Raw genomic sequence first — 23,150 nt, forward strand, 5'->3', positions numbered from 1 at the left:
GTGCGCCTCTTACCAGTATTAGGGTTAACAGCCTAGTTTCAAAGCCCCAGACTTTGAGCCTCTGACCTCATCATTTGATGCTGCTGAGGTGATAGTCTCTATAGATTAGTGCTTCAAATTTTATGCAAACAAGTGAGATGGTCTCGAGGTGGACCTCCAGGTTCGGTGGAGTATTGTCCCTGGTGTACTGGTGAGGTCAGGAGTGCTGTCAGAAAGGAAAAAGGCAGGGGGCTGGATTCTTTGTTCCTGAGACTAAATGCCGGCGTGAACGCAGAATCAGCGGGAATTTCACAACAGGAAAATCGTCGCGAACCCCTCACTGATTCCGGTACCGGTGAGGGGCTAGCACTGGCGGCGCATGAAATGCCTGCGAATTGCACCGAAAACGGCTGGAGAATCGCCAGGCCGCACTTGCGCAGAGCTGACCACCACCAGTCGCAACGGAAAACATGGTGCTGCCCGTGCTTGAACCCTAACCCGCCAACCGTGACCCAACCCTGTCCACCCCGCACCACTCATCCCAGCTCTAACAGAAGCTCCCAGGGCAGCGGCACAGATCCCGGACGAGTGTGGCGGCACTGAACACTGTCCACAGCCAGCACGCTTGGTTCCGACCGCTACGACCACATGTGGTCGGGAACGTGCCCCATCAGGGGCGGAGCATCATGGATGGGCTGTCCGATGATGCGTCAAGGGCATTGCAATGGCGCATGTCCCGATGACGCTGGTTTGGAGGGGGTGGACCGGTTTGGAGGGGGCGGACAGGCATCAAATCGGTGCCTGCCCTGATTCCGGTGTCGGAATCTATTCACCGTCCGATCGCCGATCACTATTTCGGCATCGGGCTATGGAGAATCCAGCCCACAATGTTCAGTCTAGGAGATTGGGGCTGGGAGCTCCTGGAGTTTGGAATTGGCAATAAGGTAGAAACTGGGAATTATGTTGGTTATGGAAATTACTGGTTTGTTTTTAACTTGTGGTATTTCGCATTGATTTTCCTGGAGGAAGTCGACATCTTATTTGCAAAAAACATCCGTCCTAACATCACCAAAGAGAAAATGCTGGAAAATCTCAGCAGGTCTGGCAGCATCTGTAGGGAGAGAAAGGAGCTAACATTTCGAGTCCAGGTGACCCTTTGTCATAGCTCCTAACTTCTGCTTCAGACATGGATATAGAGGGCGTCATTCTCCGACCCCCCGCCGGGTCGGAGAATGGCCGTTGGCCGCCGTGAATCCCGCCCCCGCCGAAGTCTCCGCTCCCGGAGATTGGGCGGGGGCGGGAATCCGGCCGCGCCGGTTGGCGGGACCCCCCGCTGGATTCTCCGGCCCGGATGGGCCGAAGTCCCGCGCAGAAATTGCCTGTCCCGCCGGCGTAAATCAAACCTGGTATTTACCGGCGTGGGCGGGCTCCGGGGTCCTGGGGGGGAGCGCGGGGCGATCTGACCCCGGGCCCCCACGGCGGCCTGGCCCGCGATCGGGGCCCACCGATCCGCGGGCGGGCCTGTGCCGTGGGGGCACTCTTTCCCTTCCGCCTCCACCACGGCCTCCACCATGGCGGAGGCGGAAGAGACTCTCCCCACTGCGCATGCGCAGGAAACTGACAGCGGCCGCTGACGCTCCCGCGCATGCGCCGCATTTCCGCGCCAGCTGGCGGGGAAATAAACGTCATTTCCGCCAGCTGGCGGGGCGGAAATCCCTCCGGCGTCGGCCTAGCCCCTCAATGTTGGGGTTAGGCCGCCAAAGATGCGGAGCATTCCGCACCTTTGGGCCGGCGCGATGCCAATCTGATTGGCGCTGGCTTTGGCGCCAGTCGGCGGACATCCCGCCGTTCGGGGCGAATTTCGCCCAGAATGCCTCATGTTTGTCCTTTACTAAGATGGCATTCTGAGCAATTTGTGTAAGAAATGAACGCACAAGCATACATGCCACTTTTGTCCCCCAGCATCATTCAAAGCACTTTACTACTGATCTGAATATTTGACGAAAGTGTGTCACTGCTGAGCTAGACTGACAAATATTGACCAAATTATTTTAGAGCTCTGTGATGATTTAATATTATGTCCAGCTCAGTGGACAGAATTTGAGTAAAGTCTTTTATTTGTTAACATTGGCTTATCATCCATGAACAATTTTATAATGTCTCTCATGTATTCCGATTTTGTATCAAGTATTCTTCATATTTTAATCTATTAGCACCATCTAGTGGAATATTATCTGCTCTGGTTGAAGAGTAATGAGAACCCTTAAATTAAATTCAGGTAATTCTACAGAGGCAATTTGCTCCACTGAATCTACTAATATTCTCAACCACGCTCATATTGCCTCCAATTTTATGTAACTAATACCCAAATAAGAATCGTCTTCCTTTTCCACGACACAGCAATTGACTTCGGTGTCCATTATGTTTGGGTAATGGAGTGCTAGAATTCTTTGAGCATATAAATCACATCACCCACATTAGCTACATTTTTCCTGCTCAACAAAAAAATGACAGGTGAGTTTTGGTTAAGTGTAATGAGAACATTTTCAAAATCTTGAACCTGACTTCAACCTGGTCACTTACACTTTTAGCATGAAGGTGGTGTGATGTCATTTCAAATTCTATAATGAATCGTAATGCCTCGGATTTAGATTCATTATAGTGTTTAAAATGACATCACACCATCTTCATGCTAAAAGTGCGGCATGGTCATCCTCCAGATTTAACCTTGCTTGGCTGGATTTTTCAGGCCTTTAGTAATTTGACAACTGAAGGGATGCAAGTACTTCTTCATGGAAGAGCTAAATGCCCTTACAGTACTAGTTGTGGGCCAGGTGGGACATATCCTGCTTGTCAGAATTCTGCCCTACCCTCCTAGATTGCCAACCCACCTCCACTAATCCAGCTGCAGACTCACCACTTACTCCTGGGTTGTGGCCTCCTCTGGGTAATTTGGACATTCTGAATTTTGCCTCTTGTGTACCCGAACAGGTGCCGGAATGTGGCGACTAGGGGCTTTTCACAGTAACTTCATTGCAGTGTTAATGTAAGCCTTGTGACAATAAAGATTATTATTATAAAGATCATTCGTAAAGCATCAATTGAGCTGGTTTCTGGACTGAAAACTTACTGGGATAAATGAGGACAGCCTGTGGTGTGAACTCTCCCCAGACCTCCCACTTCACTAAACCCATTCTTGTCTTACATATCTAATCGTCAATCTACAGTTTAGTGAGCCTCTCAACCTAACCTATTTAGACCCATTGGGCCAGCTTCAAACCTGGAGGCAATTGGCATGGTAGATCATTCCTGTATATGGTGATCATTTTTTAAAAAATATATATTTATTAAAGTTTTTAACAATTTTTCACCCTTACAAACAACCCCCCCCCCCTTGTAACAAAATAGAAAGAAAACGCACATAGCAAGATATAAACATGGTAAAACGATATGTTACAGAACTTTGTATATTGGATTCCTCCCGTGCATGCCAGTTTTCCAGACCTTTCATGGATTATCTTGCTCAAATACCCCCCAGGCAGACCCCCCCCCCCCACAGTTTGCTGCTGCTGCTGACCGACCTTCATCTAACGCTCCGCGAGATAGTCTAGGAACGGTTGCCACCGCCTGTAGAACCCCTGCGCAGACCCTCTCAAGGCAAACTTTATCCTCTCACGCTTGATAAACCCTGCCATATCATTTATCCAGGTCTCCACACTGGGGGGCTTCGCCTCCTTCCACATTAGCAAGATCCTTCGCCGGGCTACAAGGGACGCAAAGGCCAGAATGCCGGCCTCTTTCGCCTCCTGCACTCCCGGCTTGTCCACTGCTCCAAATATTGCTAGCCCCCAGCTTGGCTTGACCCGGGCTTTCACCACCTTAGATATTGTTCCCGCCACTCCCCTCCAGAACCCCTCCAGCACCGGGCATGACCAAAACATATGGACATGGTTCACCGGACTTCCTGAGCACCTCCCACATCTGTCCTCTACCCCAAAGAACCTACTCGGCCTCGCCCCCGTCATGTGCGCTCTGTGAACCACCTTAAATTGTATCAGGCTAAGCCTGGCACGCGAGGAAGAGGAATTAACCCTACCTAGGGCATCAGCCCATAGCCACTCCTCAATCTCCTCCCCCAGCTCCTCCTTCCATTTACCCTTCAGCTCCTCTACCAACGCCTCCCCCTCTTCTTTCATCTCCTGGTATATTGCCGACACCTTGCCCTCTCCAACCCATACGCCCGAGATCACCCTGTCTTGAATTTCCTGTGCCGGGAGTAACGGGAATTCCCTCACCTGCCGCCTCACAAACTCCCTCACCTGCATGTATCTGAAAGCATTTCCTGGGGGTAGCCCAAACTTCTCTAGTGCCCCTATGCTCGCAAACGTCCCATCAATGAACAGGTCCCCCATTCTTCTAATCCCCACCCGATGCCAGCTCTGAAACCCCCCGTCCATCCTCTCCGGGACAAACCGATGGTTACCCCTGATCGGGGACCACACCGAGGCTCCCAGTGCACCCCTGTGCCGTCTCCACTGGCCCCAGATCTTTAGCGTTGCCGCCACCACCGGACTCGTGTACCTTGGCGGCGAGAGCGGCAGCGGTGCTGTCACCAGCGCTCCCAGGCTCGTTCCTTTGCAGGACGCCATCTCCAACCTCTTCCATGCCGCCCCCTCTCCCTCCATCACCCACTTACGGATCATAGCCACATTTGCTGCCCAGTAGTAGCTCCCCAGATTCGGCAGCGCCAACCCTCCTCCACTGCGCTCCAAACACCCTCTCCTTACCCTCTGTCTTATTCGCCCACACAAACCCCATAATACTCCTGCCTACCCTCTTTAAAAAGGCCTTGGTGCTCACGATGGGAAGGCACTGAAACACAAAGAGAAATCTCGGGAGGACCACCATTTTGACCGACTACACTCTACCCGCCAGCGAGAGCGGTAACATGTCCCATCTTTTGAAGTCCTCCTCCATCTGCTCCACCAGTCTCGTCAGATTCAGTTTATGTAGGGCCCCCCAACTCCTAGCTATTTGGATCCCCAGGTACCGAAAGCTCCTTTCCGCCCTCCTCAGCGGTAGATCGTCTATCCCCCTTTCTTGGTCTCCTGCCTGTACTACAAAGAGCTCACTCTTCCCTACATTAAGCTTATAACCCGAGAAATCCCCAAACTCCCTTAGAGTCTGCATGACCTCCACCATCCCCTCCACTGGATCCGCCACATACAGCAACAGGTCATCTACATAAAGCGACACTCTATGCTCCTCTCCCCCTTGGACCACCCCCTCCATTTCCTAGACTCCCTTAGTGACATGGCCAAGGGTTCAATTGCTAATGCAAACAGCAGGGGGGACAGGTGGCACCCCTGCTTCGTCCCACGGTACAGACGAAAATACTCCGACCTCCGCCGATTCGTAACCACACTTGCCACCGGGGCTCTGTAAAGGAGCTTAACCCAACTAATAAACCCTCCCCCAAACCCAAACCTACGCAGCACTTCCCAGAGGAACTCCCACTCTACTCGGTCAAAGGCCTTCTCCGCGTCCATAGCTGCCACTATCTCAGCATCTCCCTCCACCGATGGCATCATTATCACGTTTAGGATCCGCCACACATTGGTGTTTAGCTGCCTGCCTTTACAAATCCCATCTGGTCCTTGTGAATCACCCCCGGGACACAGTCCTCGATCCTCGTAGCCAGGACTTTTGCCAGCAACTTAGCATCCACGTTGAGGAGCGAGATGGGCCTGTACGACCCACGTTGCAGTGGGTCCTTGTCCCGCTTCAGGATCAAAGAGATCGTCGCCGCCGACATTGTTGGGGGCAGGGTCCCTCCCTCCCTTGCCTCATTAAAAGTCCTCACTAGCAGCGGGGCCAACAGGTCTACGTACTTCCTGTAGAACTCAACTGGGAACCCGTCCGGTTCCGGGTCCTTCCCTGCCTGCATATTCCCCAGACCTTTGCTCAGCTCCTCCAACCCAATTGGTGCCCCCAAACCAGCCACCTCCTGCTCCTCCACCCTCGGGAACCTCAGTTGGTCTAGGAATTGTCTCATCCCCTCTTCCCCCGCTGGGGGCTGTGATCTGTACAGCTCCTCATAGAAGGCCTTGAATGCCTCATTTACTTTCGTTGCACTCCGCACCGTAGCTCCCCTTCCATCCTCTGACGGAGCTGGTGTGCCAGCATCCGACTCGCCTTCTCCCCATACTCGTACGTCGCCCCCTGCGCCTTCCTCCACTGTGCCTCTGCCTTCCCTGTGGTCAACAGGTCAAACTCCGTCTGGAGACGTCGCCTTTCCCTAAGTAATCCCTCCTCAGGGGCCTCTGTGTATCTCCTGTCCACTCTTAAAATCTCCCCCACTAACCTCTCCCTTTCCATGCCCTCTATCTTCTCCCTATGAGCCCTGATGGAGATTAGCCCTCCCCTGATCACCGCCTTCAGCGCCTCCCATACCACCCCCACCCGCACCTCCCCGTTGTCGTTGGCCTCCAAGTACCTTTCGATACACCCTCTCACCCTCCCACACACCGCCTCATCTGCCAGCAGTCCCACATCCAACCGCCACAGCGGGCGTTGGTCCCTCTCCTCTCCCAACTCCAGTTCCACCCAGTCTCCTGGAGCATGACCACGTCTGCCTTCAGTCCCTTTTAAGTGCGCGAACACTCGGGACCACTTTACCGGCCCATTCAGGCCCCTCACATTCCACGTTATCAACCGGATTGGGGGGTCTCTTCCCCCCCCCCCCCGGCCGACTAGCCATCTCCTTTTCTAGGCCAGTCCCGTGCCCGCGCCACCCTCACCCTCCAGTCCCCCAGCCGGGGGACCCCCGCCCCGACCATCTCTTCTGTGTCCCATTCCAGGCCAGTGCCGCAGCATTCCTTTCCTCCCCCCCCCCCCCCCCCCGCCTCTCCCTGCTAGACTCGTGTCTAGCGTTTTTGCTCCCCCTATAACACTCCCGTAAGTCAGCTGACACCTGCTGACCCCGGCTTCCCCCGCCGTCCCATTGACCCCCCCCCCCCCCCCGTATGGGAATCTCACGATCAGTGTGCGTTCCTCCATTCCACCTCCCGCCTTTCTTCCCTAGCGCGGGAAAAAACCCGCGCTTTCCTAAGCCTACCCCACCCCTTCTGGTGCAGCTCCTGTCTCGGCCTTGTCTCTTTTCCCCCATCCCCAAGCCTCCTCTCCCTCCAGCACCAGCGCCCACCCTCCCGTACCGTCTTCTCACCCGGTCCCTTTCCCCATCCCCATCTCTCCCCCAGCCCCTGGAACATTTCCTGCGCGTGATTAACACCCTATGTACCACAAACATCAAACCCCCCCCCCCCCCCCACCCAACCCTCACAAACCCTCAGTTTGAGTCCAACTTTTCAGTTTGAATAAAGGTCCAAGCCTCTTCAGGCGTTTCAAAATCGTGGTGTTGATCCTTGTATGTGACCCACAATCGCGCTGGCTGTAGCATTCCGAATCTCACTCCTTTCCAGTGCAGCACCGCCTTGGCCCGGTTGAAACCCACACTCCTCTTTGCAACCTCTGTGCTCCAGTCCGGGTATATTCGGACATCCGCATTCTCCCAGCTGCTGCTCCGCTCTTTCTTGGCCCATTTCAAGACCCTCTCTCTGTCTGTGAAACGGTGAAACCTCACCACAATCGCCCTTGGCGGCTCGTTAGCCTTGGGCCTCCTCGCCAGCACCCGGTGTGCCCCATACAGCTCCAAAGGCCCCGGTGTCTGCCCCCTCCACTCCTTCAGGGAGACCCAGGATCCGAAGATTCTTTCTCCTCGACCTGTTCTCCAGGTCTTCGAATCTTCCCGCCCACCTCTTGTGCAGCGCCTCGTGTTCCTCCACCCCCACTGCTAGGCCCAAGATCTTATCCTCGTTCTCATTGACTTTTTTCTGCACCTCCTGGATCTTTACCTCGTGGGCCTTCTGGGTCATCCCTAGTCCTTCAATCGCCGACAGCATAGGCGCCAGCATCTCCTTCTGCAGCGCCTTGAAACAACGCTTGATGAACTCTTGCCAGCTCCGGCCCGCATTCCACTTTATCCCTGGCTGCCGCCATTTTGTTTTTCTTCCCTCGCTTCTCCCGCTGTTCCAATGCCGCTTTTTTGGCCGTTTCGCTTCTGTTCCGGTCCATAAACGGTGAAGGGGGACCTCGCTCTTTCCTTCCCACACGGAACGTCTTCAAAAAAATTCCCGTTGGGGCTCCTCTAGAGAGCCCGAAAGTCCATGATCGCGGGAGCTGCCGAATCGTGCGGCTTAGCTCCGCATCGCCGCAACCGGAAGTCTGTATATGTTAATCTTGTCACTCATAACCCTGTCATGCCCTTTTGCTGGACTTAACTTTGACTGACTGGAATAGATTTGCAATCAATTATTAAGCTTCTTTCAAGCTAGTATATTCCATAGCAAATGGCCATAATAAGAACTTAATTAGTGATACTGGAACGTGATGGAAGATGTCTTGTTTCAGCAGACCATCGTCAGTTTGTAGCAGTGGAATTTCCGTGGCTCTGAAAAAGGAATTCTTGCAATGACAGAATGTGCTGTAGCACAATTGTCGTCATCGTGAGTTTCTGTCTAAAAGCAGGTCCAATCTACAGGCCTTAGACCTCCACCACATGTTGGGCAAGGAGGCAAGACCTGAATCCATCCCTGTCAGAATAGGGATACAACCCCATACTGTTAGCACCAATTTGACCCACAACAGCTGCACAGCCAACTGTGCTAACCAGCCCCTCTCCCAGAGCTCTGCTGTGGCAACATACACTTTTACATGCATGTTAAAGTCCTGGAACTCTGAATTCTAATGTAGATGCTCCAATTTCAACCCATCACATGACTGCCCAGGGATCTCTACTGCCTGCCACTGGCGTATGTTGGAAGGATTGTCAGGTTGAGCTCAATCTATTTGACCACATTATGAAAGCACCTTCCCTGACCATCAAGTCCAGGGATGGGACTTGAACCTGCCGCTTCAAGGCCAGAAGCTACTCACTGCGCCACAAGACCTCCATGTAGCATATTACATAGTCGAAATAACTCTTGGCTTTCTGAATTACTCAAGATTTTTCGGAGTTCTCTATTGTTTATTTTGCCCTGCTCCCCAAGTATATGTTTGAAAGGTTCAATGTGTCAGCCAAAGTCAGTGATAATCAGGAGGACTGTGTTGAAGGACTCCTTGCAACTCTGAACAATAAATGCAAATTTTTGAACTTTTCCAACTAGTGCATTGAAGAGGGGATAGTGTGCTTTAGGACTGAATGCAAAACCAATTCCTTAATCAAGCTTTTCATTCTTTTTGAGTTGTAGTGTGGCCTGGTGTTAGAGTCTCTGTACCAGAATGCTTGGCCTTGGGTTACTGATTTGACTTGGATATAACATTGCAGAATCAATAATTTTATTCTTGGGCAGTCCCTTGGGATTGTAGATGCATAATTCAATAATTATTCTCGAATATTCTCCAAGTAAAAAGTCAAGGGGGCCTCCGCCTCAAGATATTTGTTTATTTCCCCCTGTATAGTTCTCATGTATCAGGTGATGGTTAGCTTATAACATTCAGTTCTTAAAAATGTGCAGGTATATTCTTTTCTCTACCTTTACTTGTTCGTCACAACATTTTATCTCTGCCTTATTTACTGTTGCAGTTGTGGTAATCATCTTATCTCATTTAGTTTGTCTAGAGAGACCACACAGTCCAACGGAGTGTTCTTATAATATTTTTAAAAACCAACACCAAACATCCTGGTATTAACACAATCTTTGCCTCCTTTCTTGTTTTATTCTCCAAAAGTAACCTACTAAATTATGTCTGACTTCCTTTTCCATTTTGAAAACATTTCAGCAATGTTTTGAGCTGTCACCGCTAATTCTGCCAAATCTATTTTCTAAACCAAGCACAGTGGTCCAGTGTGCTTGAGGTGGAATGGATGAATTCCTTGATCTAAAAGTTCAAGCTGCTTATCCTGTTGTGGTTGTCTGGTTGAGTGCCACTCGTTCCTCTAGTAATCATCCCTTTTGAATAGTTAGCAGCCCTGCCTTTGTTTTCATCCATTGATTAATATTAAGAAGGTAACATTTACACAAATCAATATTTCTATCTTCTCTTTTCCTTTCATTTGTTTATCCCAACATACCTTTCACTTCTCTGGGGCTCCGGGTGAACCCCAATCAAAACTTACAACATTCTCCAAGTTTTCTTTTCACTAGACTTTTTTAAAATCTTTATAAAAGAATGTCTCAATTTAAACAAAATAGCTAATTTGTACAGACACAAACTCTGTACTTACACCAGCAGCAGTTAAATTCCTAAAATCTTTTTACTAAATTTGATAAAATAGAATGGGCATGAATTGTTAATAGTTTTTTTAAAAGTTATACTTCCGGTTGCAGCCATGGAGTGAGTGGTCACACATTTGGTGGCTCCCGCTTGAGGTGGATTTTTTCAGTCCTTCCCCACCCGAATTATGTGGTGTTTAATGGCAAACAGTGCACGAGTGCCGCGGGAATGTGATACTCCTCTGGTGGGGCTGGTTTATGGCTCATTGGACGAGAAGTGCAACGAGGAAGAGACAGCAACTTGAGCAAGAAAGCTTTTGTGTTGTGACACAGGAGAAGATGACAGGGGGGCTCAAGCGCCCTAACTGAACCTTCACGTCTCATCTTTACATAAGCCTCCTTCTTCCTCTTGACAAGTGATTCAATTACTTTAGTAAACCAAAGTTCCCTCGCTCGACCACTTCCTCCCTGCCTGACAGGTACATACTTATCAAGGACACGCAGTAGCTGTACCTTGAACACGCTCCACATTTCAATTGTGCCCATCCCCTGCAGTTTCCTTCCCCATCCTATGCATCCTAAACCTTGCCTAATCGCATCACAATTGCCTTTCCCCCAGCTATAACTCTTGCCCGGCGGTATATACCTATCCCTTTCCATCGCTAAAGTAAATGTAACCGGATTGTGGTCACTATCACCAAAGTGCTCACCTACCTCCAAATCGAGCACCTGGCCTGGTTCATTACCCAGTACCAAATCCAATGTGGCCTCGCCTCTTGTTGGCCTATCTACATACTGTGTCAGGAAACCCTCCTGCACACATTGGACAAAAACTGACCCATCTAAAGTACTTGAACTATAGCGTTTCCAGTCAATGTTTGGAAAGTTAAAGTTCCCCCATAACAACTACCCTGTTACTTTCGCTCCTATCCAGAATCATCTTTGCAATCCTTTCCTCTGCATCTCTGGAACTTTTTGGAGGCCTATAGAAAACTCCCAACAGAATGACCTCTACTTTCCTGTTTCTAACCTCAGCCCATACTACCTCAGTAGACGAGTCCTCATAAAACGTCCTTTCTGCACCGTAATACTGTCCTTGACTAACAATGCCACGCCTCCCCTTTTATTACCACCTTCCCTGAGCTTACTGAAACATCTAAATCCCAGAACCTGCAACAACCATTCCTGTCCCTGCTCTATCCATGTCTCTGAAATGGCCACAACATCGAAGTCCCAGGTATCAATCCATGCTGCAAGTTCACCCATCTTATTCTGGATGCTCCTGGTGATGAAGTAGACACCCTTCAAACCACCTTCCTACCTGCTGGTACACTCCTGCAACCTTGAAACCTTACTCATGACCTCCCTATTCTCAACCTCCTGTACACTGGAGCTACAATTCAGGTTCCCATCCCCCGATGAGCATTAGCAAAATTCCCCCCCCCCCCCCCCCCCCCCAGATATTGGTACCCCTCTGGTTCAGGTGTGGACCATCCCGTTTGTAGAGGTCCCACCTACCCCAGAATGAGCCCCAGTTATCCAGGTATCTGAATCCCTCCCTCCTGCACCATCCCTGTAGCCACGTGTTCAACTGTTCTCTCTCTATTCCTCGTCTCGCTAGCACATAGGACAGGTAACAACCAAGAGATAATAACTCTGTTTGTTCTAGCAGAGGGCAAAGAGGCCTCTGTTACAGAGGCAGAGACAAAAAGAGGGGGTTGGTGTTACCGAACCTGCTGCATTATTATTGGGTAGCGAATGTGATGATGTGGGGGGTGGGTGTCAAGGTGGAGAAGGAGTCCTACAGGGGATCCAATCTGAGGGCTATGGTGATGGCTCCACTGCCGTTAGCTCCGGGGAAGTATATGGGGATGCCGGTGGTGCAGTCGATGGTCGGTGTGGAATCAGTTGAGGGGACATTTAAGTTGGAGGGGATGTCGGTGTTGACGCCACTGTATGGGAACCACAGGTTAAAGCTGGGGAGATGGATGCGATGTGTGGAGGGAGGTGGGTTGGAGAGGGTTAGGGACTTGTACTGGGAAGGAAGTTTGCAGGTCTGAATGAGTTGCGGGAGAGGTTTGAGTTACCGGGGGGTACTGAGTTTAGATATATGCAAGTGCAGGACTTTGTGCGAAAAGAGTGGAAGGCGTTTCCCAGGTTGCCAGAGTATACTTTATTTGAGCAACTGCTGCTCCCAGGTGAGTTGGGGGAGGCTAGGAGATTTTTATGGGTGGGTGGGTGGGGGGGAGGGGGGGGGGGGGGGGGGGGGGAGAACAGCACAGGTGGTGAGGATCAAGAACAGATGGGAGGAAGAATTGGGGCAAATAGTCTGGAGAATCTGATGCGATGCAGAGGGTGAATTCAACCTCCTCCTGCACGAGGATGAGCTTGATTCACTTCAAGGTGGTGCATAGGGTACATATGACTCGGGCGAGGATGAGTAGGTTCTTCCAGGGGGTGGCTGAGTGAATGCGAGAGTGTGAGCGGGGCGGCAAATCATGTGCACATGTTCTGAGATTGCAAGAAGCTGGAGAGATACTGGGAGGTAGTGTTTGGGACACTGATGCACAATCAATTACTCTCGAGACAAGGTGAGTCATAACTAATAGGCTTTAATCTGCTGGAACTGTTCCCCAGCAGCTTCGATACAGAAAGTTAAGGCTGCTGGGACGGCATTGGTTCTTATGCTCCGCCTCTCAGGGCGGAGCTATGTACATCAACCAATGGTAGACTCCTGGGTCTAGCCAATGGTCATCCACCTCTCAGGTACCGCAATACCTGGTATTACCACAGCCGCTATCTAAGATAGTGGGGTTGACGGTCAGGACGGACCCATTGGTGGCGTTTTTGGGGTATCGAACGTGCCGGACCTTCTGGAAGGGAAGGGGCTGACATTGTGGCCTTCATCTCCCTAATTGCCCGGCGAAGGATCCTGTTATATTGGAGGTTGGATACGCCACTAGGGTGATGGCCTGGCTTGTACAACTTACTCTGGTCGGAGATGAATAATGAGTTGAGGGGGTGAGTGCTTCGAGTGGCGGTGGGAGTTGTCCATGATTCTGTTTGAGGAATTGTTCCTCGCCGGGAGTAGGGTGTTAAAGGGGGGGAAATTGTACAAGCTGTGGACAATGGTTTTGTGGAGTATGTATTTTATTTGTTGCTGTTTCACACTTGTTTGGAATAAAGAACGTTTTTAAAAATGTCCTCCACTCCTTGATTACTACTGTTCCATAGTCAGACAAACTAATCGTTCCTGGTGACTTCAGTGAAAGAGTTGGTACAGAACAACAGGTGTGGAGCGGGTCATCGAGGAAAAAACATAAGCAGTGGTCTCCTCTTGCTAAAGATGTCTGTTAAATATGCTCTTAATCCCCAAAGCAGTTTCCTATCTTTCTAATCACAACAAAATATTTGGATGCACCTCTGTCCTATGCATTGGCATCTAATTGACTGTCATTGCCATGCAGACGGAGAGGCAGGATGTACCATATTTGCTGAAAGAGGATCGGTGCAGTTTCTAAAAAGGTTGAGAAACCATTGATATGGGACCAGATTCACCATTTCTGTGACCAAGCGTTGACACCAATGGAGAATCCGTGGACTTTTACGACAGGAAAATCAGCTCCGCAACTGCACCGATTCCACTACTGGCGAGGGGCGAGCACCAGTGCTGTGTGGTACACCATTGAATCCCATGAAAAATAGTGTGGGACTTGCCAGATCCGTGATGGACACTCGCAGGGCTGACAAGCTGCAGCCGCGCATTAACAGTACACTATACACACACACTGATCAAGGCCGAAAAGATGGGACAGGTCGTGCTGGGGCGCCCATACAGCTGATGGGTCAGCTGGGGCCAGAGAGCACCCAGTGGGTGCCCCGGGGGAGTTCACCTATATGACCCAGGGCACCAGGTTTAAAGTGGGCTGTCAGCAGCATGCACAGCTGCATGGCTGACCTGCCGCCCATGGTAATGGTGTTCCGTACCTGTCCACCACAGCCCATCTCCTGGCCACCCCCCACTACACCCCCTGGCCCTGGCAGTAGCCCCTGGGGCAGTGGCACGACTGTCGGTGATGTATGGCGGGGCACTCTATACGCTCTCTCTCTCTCTCTCTCTCTCTCTCTCTCTCTCTCTCTCTCTCTCTCTCTCTCTCTCTCTCTCTCTCTCAGTAGCCACCACGCCAGGTTCACGATGTTTGAGAGCATACATGGACCGTGCCGTCGGGAACTTGGCCTATCGGAGGTGGAGAATCGTGGGTGGACCCACTAATGATATGCAAATAGTGATTAATGTACGTGCATCGCATTGACGCCGTTTACAAGGTGGCGGAGCATTGCGATTTTGGCGTTTGAAGCTATTCTCCACCCGATCGCATGCCCCGATTTCAGAGCCGGCTAACGGAGAATCCCGCCCGTTGTGTTTACCCGCTCCAAGAGAAATGCCAAGAACAGAACATGGAACTCTACACCATGTTTGTTGACCTGCTGGCATGCCGAGCATCCACCCAATATTGAGGCAGTCCTAACCAAGTTGGGCTGATCATGTAGCCAAAATGCCTGTCACTGGCTTACCAGAAACATATCTTCTGTGGAGAGCTCGAGTCTGGGGTGCCCTCTGATGAGGTCAAAAGAAGTGCTACATTCTGAAGGGTTCATGGGACGCACAATGGCACAGTGGTTAGCACTGCTGTCCCTCAGCGCCAGGGACCCAGGATCAATTCCGGCCTCGGGTGACTGGAGTTTGCACATTCTCCCCGTGTCTGCATCGGTTTCCTCCAGCTGCTCCAGATTTCACCCGTAGCCCAAAGATGTGCTGGTTAGGTGGATTGGCCATGCTAAATTGCCCCTTGGTGGCCAAAGATGTGCAGGTTAGTTGGGGTTGCAGGGGAGTGGGCCAAGGCAAGGACCCTTTGAGAGGGTTGGTGCAGACTTGATGGGTTGAATGGCCTTCTGCATTGTAGGAGTTTTGTTATTGACTTTAAGTCCTGGGAGAAGCTCCCCTATGTACTGCACCTGAAACAATCAAATAATAAATGGTGTGGCCTCCTTCGAAAGAAAGCACAAAACGAAGGCAGAGAGAAAACGCAGGGAAAAGAAAATTCTGAGCCAGCAATTTGGCAAATTCAATTGTCTACAATATCCTGTCCTCGTTGCAGCGGAACCTTCCAGGTGTAGATTGGCCTTGACAAACACCCATGTGCATTATAGAATTTACAGTGCCGAAGGAGGCCATTTGGCTCATCGAGTCTGCACCGGCTCTTGGAAAGAGCACCCTACCCAAGCCCACACCTCCATCCTACCCCCATAACTCAGTAACCCCACCCAACACTAAGGGCAATTTTGGACACTAAGGGCAATTTAGCATGGCCAATCCACCTAATCTGCACATCTTTGGACTGTGGGAGGAAACTGGAGCACCCGGAGGAAACCCACGCACACACGGGGAGAATGTGCAGACTCTGCACAGACAGTGACCCAAGCCGGGAATCGAACCTGGGACCCTGGAGCTGTGACGCAATTGTGCTAACCACTATGCTACCGTGCTGCCCAAACCCTACCAGACACCCCAGATCATAACCATGGTCACCTTCACCTCAAAGAATGGACAAGACCCCTTAGGGTCTTGTGTTGTGTCATGTTGTGCATTCATGCTCTTGTTCAAACCGAATATCATTACACATGCAAACAATCTGATTGGCTCCACTCTGTCTAACTTCACAGATTTTTGTGTACTTGTTTGTCTGGAATTAAACATTATTTCCTTCTAAACTATTATACAAGATGTTAACGAGGTTAAGACCATCCAACAGTACTTTGAGAGTCAATTCATTATGTTTTAATGGTGTATAAATAGTTACTTCATATTTCAACAGTCCCCATCTTGATGGAGGATCTCTTCTCATTCAGCACTATTATCATCCCCTTAACAAAGCTGCAATTTTACGTTTATCTACGAGGCCAATAGACTAATGAGCAAAAGCCACCAGTGTCACAACCTGGGTGACAATTAAACATTACGGTAGCATAGTGGTTAGCACAATTGCTTCACAGCTCCAGGGTCCCAGGTTAGATTCCCGGCTTGGGTCACTGTCTGTGCGGAGTCTGCACGTTCTCCCCGTGTGCGTGGGTTTCCTCCGGGTGCTCCGGTTTCCTCCCACAGTCCAAAGATGTGCAGGTTAGGTGGATTGGCCATGCTAAATTGCCCTTAGTGTCCAAAATTGCCCTTGGTGTTGGGTGGGGTTGCTGGGTTAAGGGGATGGGCTTGGTTAGGATGTTCTTTCCAAGAGCCAGTGCAGACTCGATGGGCCGAATGGCCTCCTTCTGCACTGTAAATTCTATGAAGTGGAACAGAGTTGGACTACATTATACACCTATGCCACTGAATGATTTTCCTACCTATTCAATTTGTTATTCTATTTTCCCCATTGTTCTGAAGCATGTAGAGATGTTCGAAGCTTTACCCGACACATCAGTTTGGAGACTTCAGAAATCAACTATATTGAGTTAACCCTTTCCTATCTATGGAGCATACCTGAGGGGAGTTGTGATTAATGTTAAGAGATGCCTTTTTTCCCCATCACAAATTATCATCTACACTAGATATTCTTTCTTTGTTCTCTATCTCCAATCATTTCCATTAGCGGACCTTGTGTCTCTTGTGATCTGTGGTGTAACTTTGATGCTTGATTGATCATTAACATATCCTGTGAGCCATAATAATAAAACTCTTGTGTGTAGAAGGTACTGTAATGTTGCAGACACCGATGGCTTTTATCTAATCTTTCAAGAAGTGGATTAAAGGGCACATTCATGAACCAAAGCTGATCCTTAAACCATTGGTGGATCATTTTACATGTAACAAATGAATGAACAGAAGATAAATAAGATGTCTATTTCTTATTGCTTCTTATAAAAATAAAATGTAGTACACAAGCTTTTCCTTTTTAATACAAATCTATCTCACTTAATCATAGGCGGCGAACTGTCCTTCACTGTTACTGGGGCAAAATCCTGGAACTTCCTCCCTAACAGCACTATGGGTGTACCTGCACACGGACTGAGCAGTTTAAGAAGGCAGCTCACCACCACCTTCTCAAGGGCCGTTAGGATGGGCAATAAATGCTGGCCAGACAGTGATGCTCACATTCCATGAATAAATTAAAGAAAATACTTATCAAAAGTTCAGATCTCCAAATTTTACTTGTTCTATATTTCTACATACAGAAAGGAATCCAAAACCTTTACCTTTGTTCATTTGACCTAAGCTTTCTGAAAAGAAAATGGGAAACCAAATGCTTAATGAAAATTTACTAAAGAAATATAAAACATAGCATTTTAATCGCAAAATGTGATGCAAGTACTCATGTGAACAGACTAGAATTGAGTGGAGACTTTGGAAGTAATCCGGACAGGGAAGTTGTCTTTTTCTTTTTAAGTAAAATCACAAACATGTTTTCACAGCTGATACAATGTTACATGGGTGGTGGTAAACGTGACACATTTCTTTCCTTACAGACCATGTTTGATGATGTCAGTGGTTTTGGAGCTTGGCACCGACGCTGGTGTGTCTTGTCAGGAAACTGCATCTCATACTGGACCTATCCAGATGACGAAAAATGCAAGGTTTGTAGTCTTTCAAGAATTTTCACTTCAATGTTAGAAAATAACAACTGAAGCAAGTCATCGATACTGCAATTCAAATATCCTTTTTGCTGTTTGCATTCATTTCCAAATATTTTTAAATAGATTTTTCGCAACACATACATTACCAATCATCATTGTGCTTGAAATATCTAACCTGGAAATGCTGAAGCACCACTTGCAGCTTCTGATGTTTGATGTTGTTATCCAGGAAGGGCATACACTTCTTTTATTAAATGACAAGTGGAAGTGAGGAGGCTAATATCTTGACATTGTAAAAAGAATATACCCAAAGCACCATCAATGCACACTTTCTCCTGAAATCTGTTTTTCCCCATAGCTTCCTTTGCATCTATCTATTTCCTCAAATCTTGTAAAATTCAGAAGCCATTTACATAATTATTTGAATCGTGATTGTGTGTCTGCCCGAGTCTAAAATAGTGCCAGAAAAATAGTGCTGGCACACTATGAAGGGCCGAATGGCAAAATGCAACCATTTTGTGATTCAATGAAAAGTCTTACCTTGTGATTTTTCACTTACCAGTTTAAATGCAATTTAATTTTTTATTGGGACTGAAGTGTAGGGATGATATTAAGAGATCCCCTTTAAGGGCAACAAGGTGGTGCAGTGGTTAGCACCGATGCCTCACGGTGCCAAAGTCCCAGGTTCGATCCTGGCTCTAGGTCACTGTCCGTGTGCAGTTTGAACATTCTCCCCGTGTTTGCGTGGGTTTTGCCCTCGCGACCCAAAGATGTGCAGAGTAGGTGGATTGGCCCCTTAATTGGAAAAAAGATGAATTGGGAACTGTAAAAAAAATTTTACAAAATCAGGTTTAGATGAAATTCTGAACCAGATAGGTACAATTTAAAATCTGACAGTTTGAGATGTTTACACCATTCTCTCAGAAAATTACTTGCTGCACATGGCTTTTGATTATGATGTTCAACAATAGCAAAATCAATTTTCCACACATCACTTGTAGACATAGGGAGATTATGTTTAAACGTACCATTAGGCTTATTTTAAAATGCATTCACCAGATTCATCCCGAGCCTGGGTTCACCCGCGTGCTTGGGAGACCCCCCCACCCCCCCTCCAGGTGCCATTATGACTGGTCCATTGAGACCCCTGGATGGTTGGGCATTCATCAGGGTGGCACCTGGGCACCTTCATACTGCCATGTGGGCACCCTGGCACTGCCAAGGTCAGCTTGGCACTGCCATGGGGAGTGCCTATCAGGGGGGCATGCGCATGAAAGTGGGGGTTATGAAGGGGGCCTCAAAGGTTGGGGGGCTGAAAAGGGGGTTCCGCAGTGATCCCATTATGGGATGTCCTCGCATAGGGGGGGAGGAGGAAGGGGTAATGTCCATGTCGGAGGGGTTTGTACTTGTCCGGTGGTATCCTCGCCCCGCAAATGTGTGGGGGGGGGTCCTCGCCCTGCAAATGGGGGGGGGGGAGGGCCACGCGTCCTCGCCCCGCGAATGGTGGGTGGCAGCGTCCTCACCCTGCAAAGGGGTTGGGGGCGTCCTGAGCGTCCTCATGTGGGGTGGGGTGGAGTGGAGGCATTATCCCATAGCGGGGTGTCCTCACATAGAGGGAGTTAATGCCCATCTGCAGGGAGGTGGCATTGGCATAGCTCATGGGTGAAAGACCAACAAGCGCACAGAGATCAGGCACTCTTTCAAAATGGCGCCCCGATTTCTGAGCAGCCGGTCTGGCTAGCAAGTTCAGCTCCGCACTGCCGCTGAAAAATTTCTATGTGTGGGCTACACCAGGGAGAAACTCCCCAAGGCCCAGAAAAATGTCTTTGTGGGTGAATACCGGAATGATCTCTCCCAAAAAGCCGGCATGAAACACCCCACCAAACCCGCTCAAAATGACACTCCAAAATGTTTTGGTTGCATTGTGCCCATAAATCGCTGAATTCATTTTTGCTATCCGCAGCACGGTGGTGCAGTGGGCTAGCACTGCGGCCTCACGGCGCTGAAGTCCCGGATCTGGGTCAATGTCCGTATGGAGTTTGCACATTCTCCCCATGTTTGCGTGGGTTTTGTGCCCACAACCCAAAATTGTGCAAGCTAGGTGGATTGGCCATGCTAAATTGCCCCTTAATTGGAAAAAATGAATTGGGTCCTCTAAAAAAAATTTTTTTAATTAAAAATGTATGCTTTCTTTCCTCATAAGAATATTTTCATATGTACTTCAGCCATTTCAAATTTGAGTATTTCTGACTGCAATTTGTTCCTGTTTGCTAACTTTTTTGCCAGGTTAATTTAGATGTGTATTTTAAAATATATATATATTCTTTCATGTGATTTGGGTGTCGATGGCAAGGCCTTAATTGCCTGGCTTGCTGGGCCATTTTGAAGTTGTGAATTACTGTAGGTCTGGAGTCACATGTAGGACTTTTCCTAAAGGACGTTAGCGATCAATGATAGATTCATGGTTCCCATTACTGAGACAAGATTTCCAATTCCAAATTTATTAATTGAATTTAACCTCCACTAGCTGCCATGGTGGGATTTTAACCCACGTCCCCCGAGCATTAGTCTGGGCGTCTGGGTTATTAGTCCAGTCACGTGACCACGATGTTACCATCCCTCTTTGATAAGGTTAGGACTAATAATAAAGTAAATCATAGCAAGCAGATTGGGAAGGTTTGACAAGGACTTAGTTTTAAAATTCTCCTTGTTTTCAAATCTCTCCATGACCTTGCCTCCTATCACTCTAACCTCCTTCAGCTACAATTCTCCATCAATTTTGCTTTTCTCCAATTCTGAGCTCTTAAGCATCCCTGATTCCCTTTCCTCCAATGTTAGTGGCCTAGATACCTAAGCCTGAAGCTCTGGAATTCCCTCACCAAACTTCTCTACCTCTCTTTCCTCCTTTGGAGATGTTTCTTAAATCCTACTTCTTTGACCAAGCTTTGGTCACCTGCCCTAATATTTCCTATGTGGATGGTGTCAAATGCTGTTCATTTCCACTTCTCTGAAACACCTTGTGATGGTCTACTGCGTAAAAGGTGTTCTATGAATGCAAGTTGTAGAAATGGAATATAAATGAGATCTGCTGACACTCCTTGCATTTCCTTTTAGAGAAGCATGTTAAAATAATGGCTAAAAAGATCATCGGAATGTCAGGATGAATTTAGCTGTAGGGAATGAAAACATGGAGATATAGAATTTCATGGAATCCCTAAAACACAGAAAGATGCCATTCGGCCCATTGAGTCTGCACCAAACGTCTGAAAGAGTACCCCACCTAGGTGCATTCCCCTGCCCTTTCCCTGCAACACCACCTAACCTGCACATCTTTAGACACGGGCAATTTTATGATGCCCAATCTACCTAACCCGCACATCTTTGGACCATGGGAGGAAGCCAAAGCATCCAGAGGATTTTTGTTTTGGTCTCCAATTGACCTCACCTTTCCTTTGTCTATCCTTTTACATTTTGTTTATAAAATACCTCTGTGTTCCATTTTGTTACCCAGTAATCTTTTCTCATGCAGTCCTTTCTCTTCATACTAATTTTCTCTTTTCTCATTCTGTACTTTTTGTATTATGTACCTGACATTTACCATAAGCCTCCTTTTTCTGTTTAATTTGTTAATCATCCATGGACCTGAAGACTTTGATTCTCTTTCTCTTCCCCCCCCCCCCCACTCTCAGCTCATTTCTTACCAAACTAACTCTCCCCGCCCCCCCCCTTCAAGGCTTTCCATTGCTCTTTTGTGTTTTACCTTCCAATTTTGTGTCCAATCTGCCTAGGCCTGATCCTTTTGTGTCCAATCTGCCTAGGCCTGATCCTCTTTCAACCTGTTAGTGAAATTGAAACTCATTGGGTGAATGGGGCAGTGTCAATATGAATATAAACTTGGAAAAGGAAAAAGGTATCAAAAGCAAAGAGTACTGGTGAATCATTTGTTTTTCACATGAGATGAACAACTGTTCTTTTCAACAAGTTGAGTATCTTCACCCTTGAAACAACCTTTTGTTTCTTGTCCCTTTAATTTTGCTTTAAAAAGAAATGTTCTAAGCTTTCACTTCATAAAAAAGATATGTAGATTTTAGGTTGAGCTTAAATATTCTATTAAATAATAACAAACACCAGAAATTGTCTCACTTTGGGTTAGCCAACACCCAATATGGTGCATTGCATAAAAGATTTGAAGCATCTGGTTCAATTAAACTCGTGACACACACAATTGTAGACTGCAATACAATATTAACCTCCGATTAATTTTGAACATCTGATTATATTTATGGTGTAGAAAGATGAAGGTGCAGGTAATTTAAGATTTCAACAACTTTTTATGATTGCTGATTACTGATCAGATAGTACAGAAGAGGAGAGAGCATAATAAAATATTACATATCTTTTCAGATGTTTATTGATGCTTGTTGATTTGGCTTTAAGATTTATTGAGCACTGATGTGTATATATGCAGGTGTGATTAAACACTCTTTATTTACCTCCAGAACCCACTTGGTCGTGTGAACCTGGCTAATTGTACTAGCAGAAAAATAGAACCAGCTAACCGTGAGTTCTGTGCTCGACCCAACACTTTGGAACTCATCACTGTAAGACCTCAGCGAGAAGATGACAGAGAGACTCTAGTCAGTCAGTGCAAAAATACACTCTGTGTCACCAAGTAAGCAACAGGGTCAGCTACTTTTGATGGGGAAAGTTCAACATGAAATTTCAGTGCTAAACTATGGGTGCAATCTATTGGCCTCGCCATTCCCGACTCGGGATGTGACGAGACCGGTAAATCTCACAAGAGGCCTCTCTAACAAGATCTTGCAAGGTCTTTGAGGGCTGGACCCAGATTTGCATATTCAAGTGAACAGTTAATCTAACTTGAATATGTCTACGCCGAATCTACCCAATGCCCGGGACCAAACAGCCTCACCTCAGAGACTCTGAGCGGACGCTGTTTAGCACTGTTTTCCACAAACGTGGACCAAGCGTATCTGCATTGGAGGGGGCGGGTGGGGGAGGATATGGGTGGTCGGACTCTGGGCAGGGCAGGGTGGTACCCTGGCATCCACAATGGCACCCTGGCAGTGCCCAGGTGGCATCCTGCCCATGCTGGGTATCCTGCCCTTATGAGGCGGGGTGCGGGTGCCTCAATGACCTCGTTATTGGTGTATTGGAGGGGGATCCAGAGGCCGTGGTGGGGGATCTATGGCACCCCGATCTTTTCCTGCACTGGCTAGGGGAGCTCCTTTAGTGCAGGAAACAGGACTA

General features: G+C 48.4%; 1 protein-coding gene across 5 annotated transcripts in view; it reads left to right on the forward strand.

Moving 5' to 3' along the window:
* anln (anillin, actin binding protein) overlaps positions 1 to 23,150 on the forward strand; it is a 194,259-nt gene that overhangs the window by 163,411 nt on the left and 7,698 nt on the right. For all 5 annotated transcript variants that reach the window (XM_072509741.1, XM_072509744.1, XM_072509742.1 and 2 more), the window contains 2 exons: positions 17,772 to 17,879; positions 22,379 to 22,551. In XM_072509741.1, coding sequence (XP_072365842.1) covers positions 17,772 to 17,879; positions 22,379 to 22,551 — 281 coding nt within the window. The remainder of the gene's footprint in view (positions 1 to 17,771; positions 17,880 to 22,378; positions 22,552 to 23,150) is intronic.

Source organism: Scyliorhinus torazame, chromosome 6, assembly GCF_047496885.1.
Source record: "Scyliorhinus torazame isolate Kashiwa2021f chromosome 6, sScyTor2.1, whole genome shotgun sequence".
Classification (NCBI taxonomy): domain Eukaryota; kingdom Metazoa; phylum Chordata; class Chondrichthyes; order Carcharhiniformes; family Scyliorhinidae; genus Scyliorhinus; species Scyliorhinus torazame.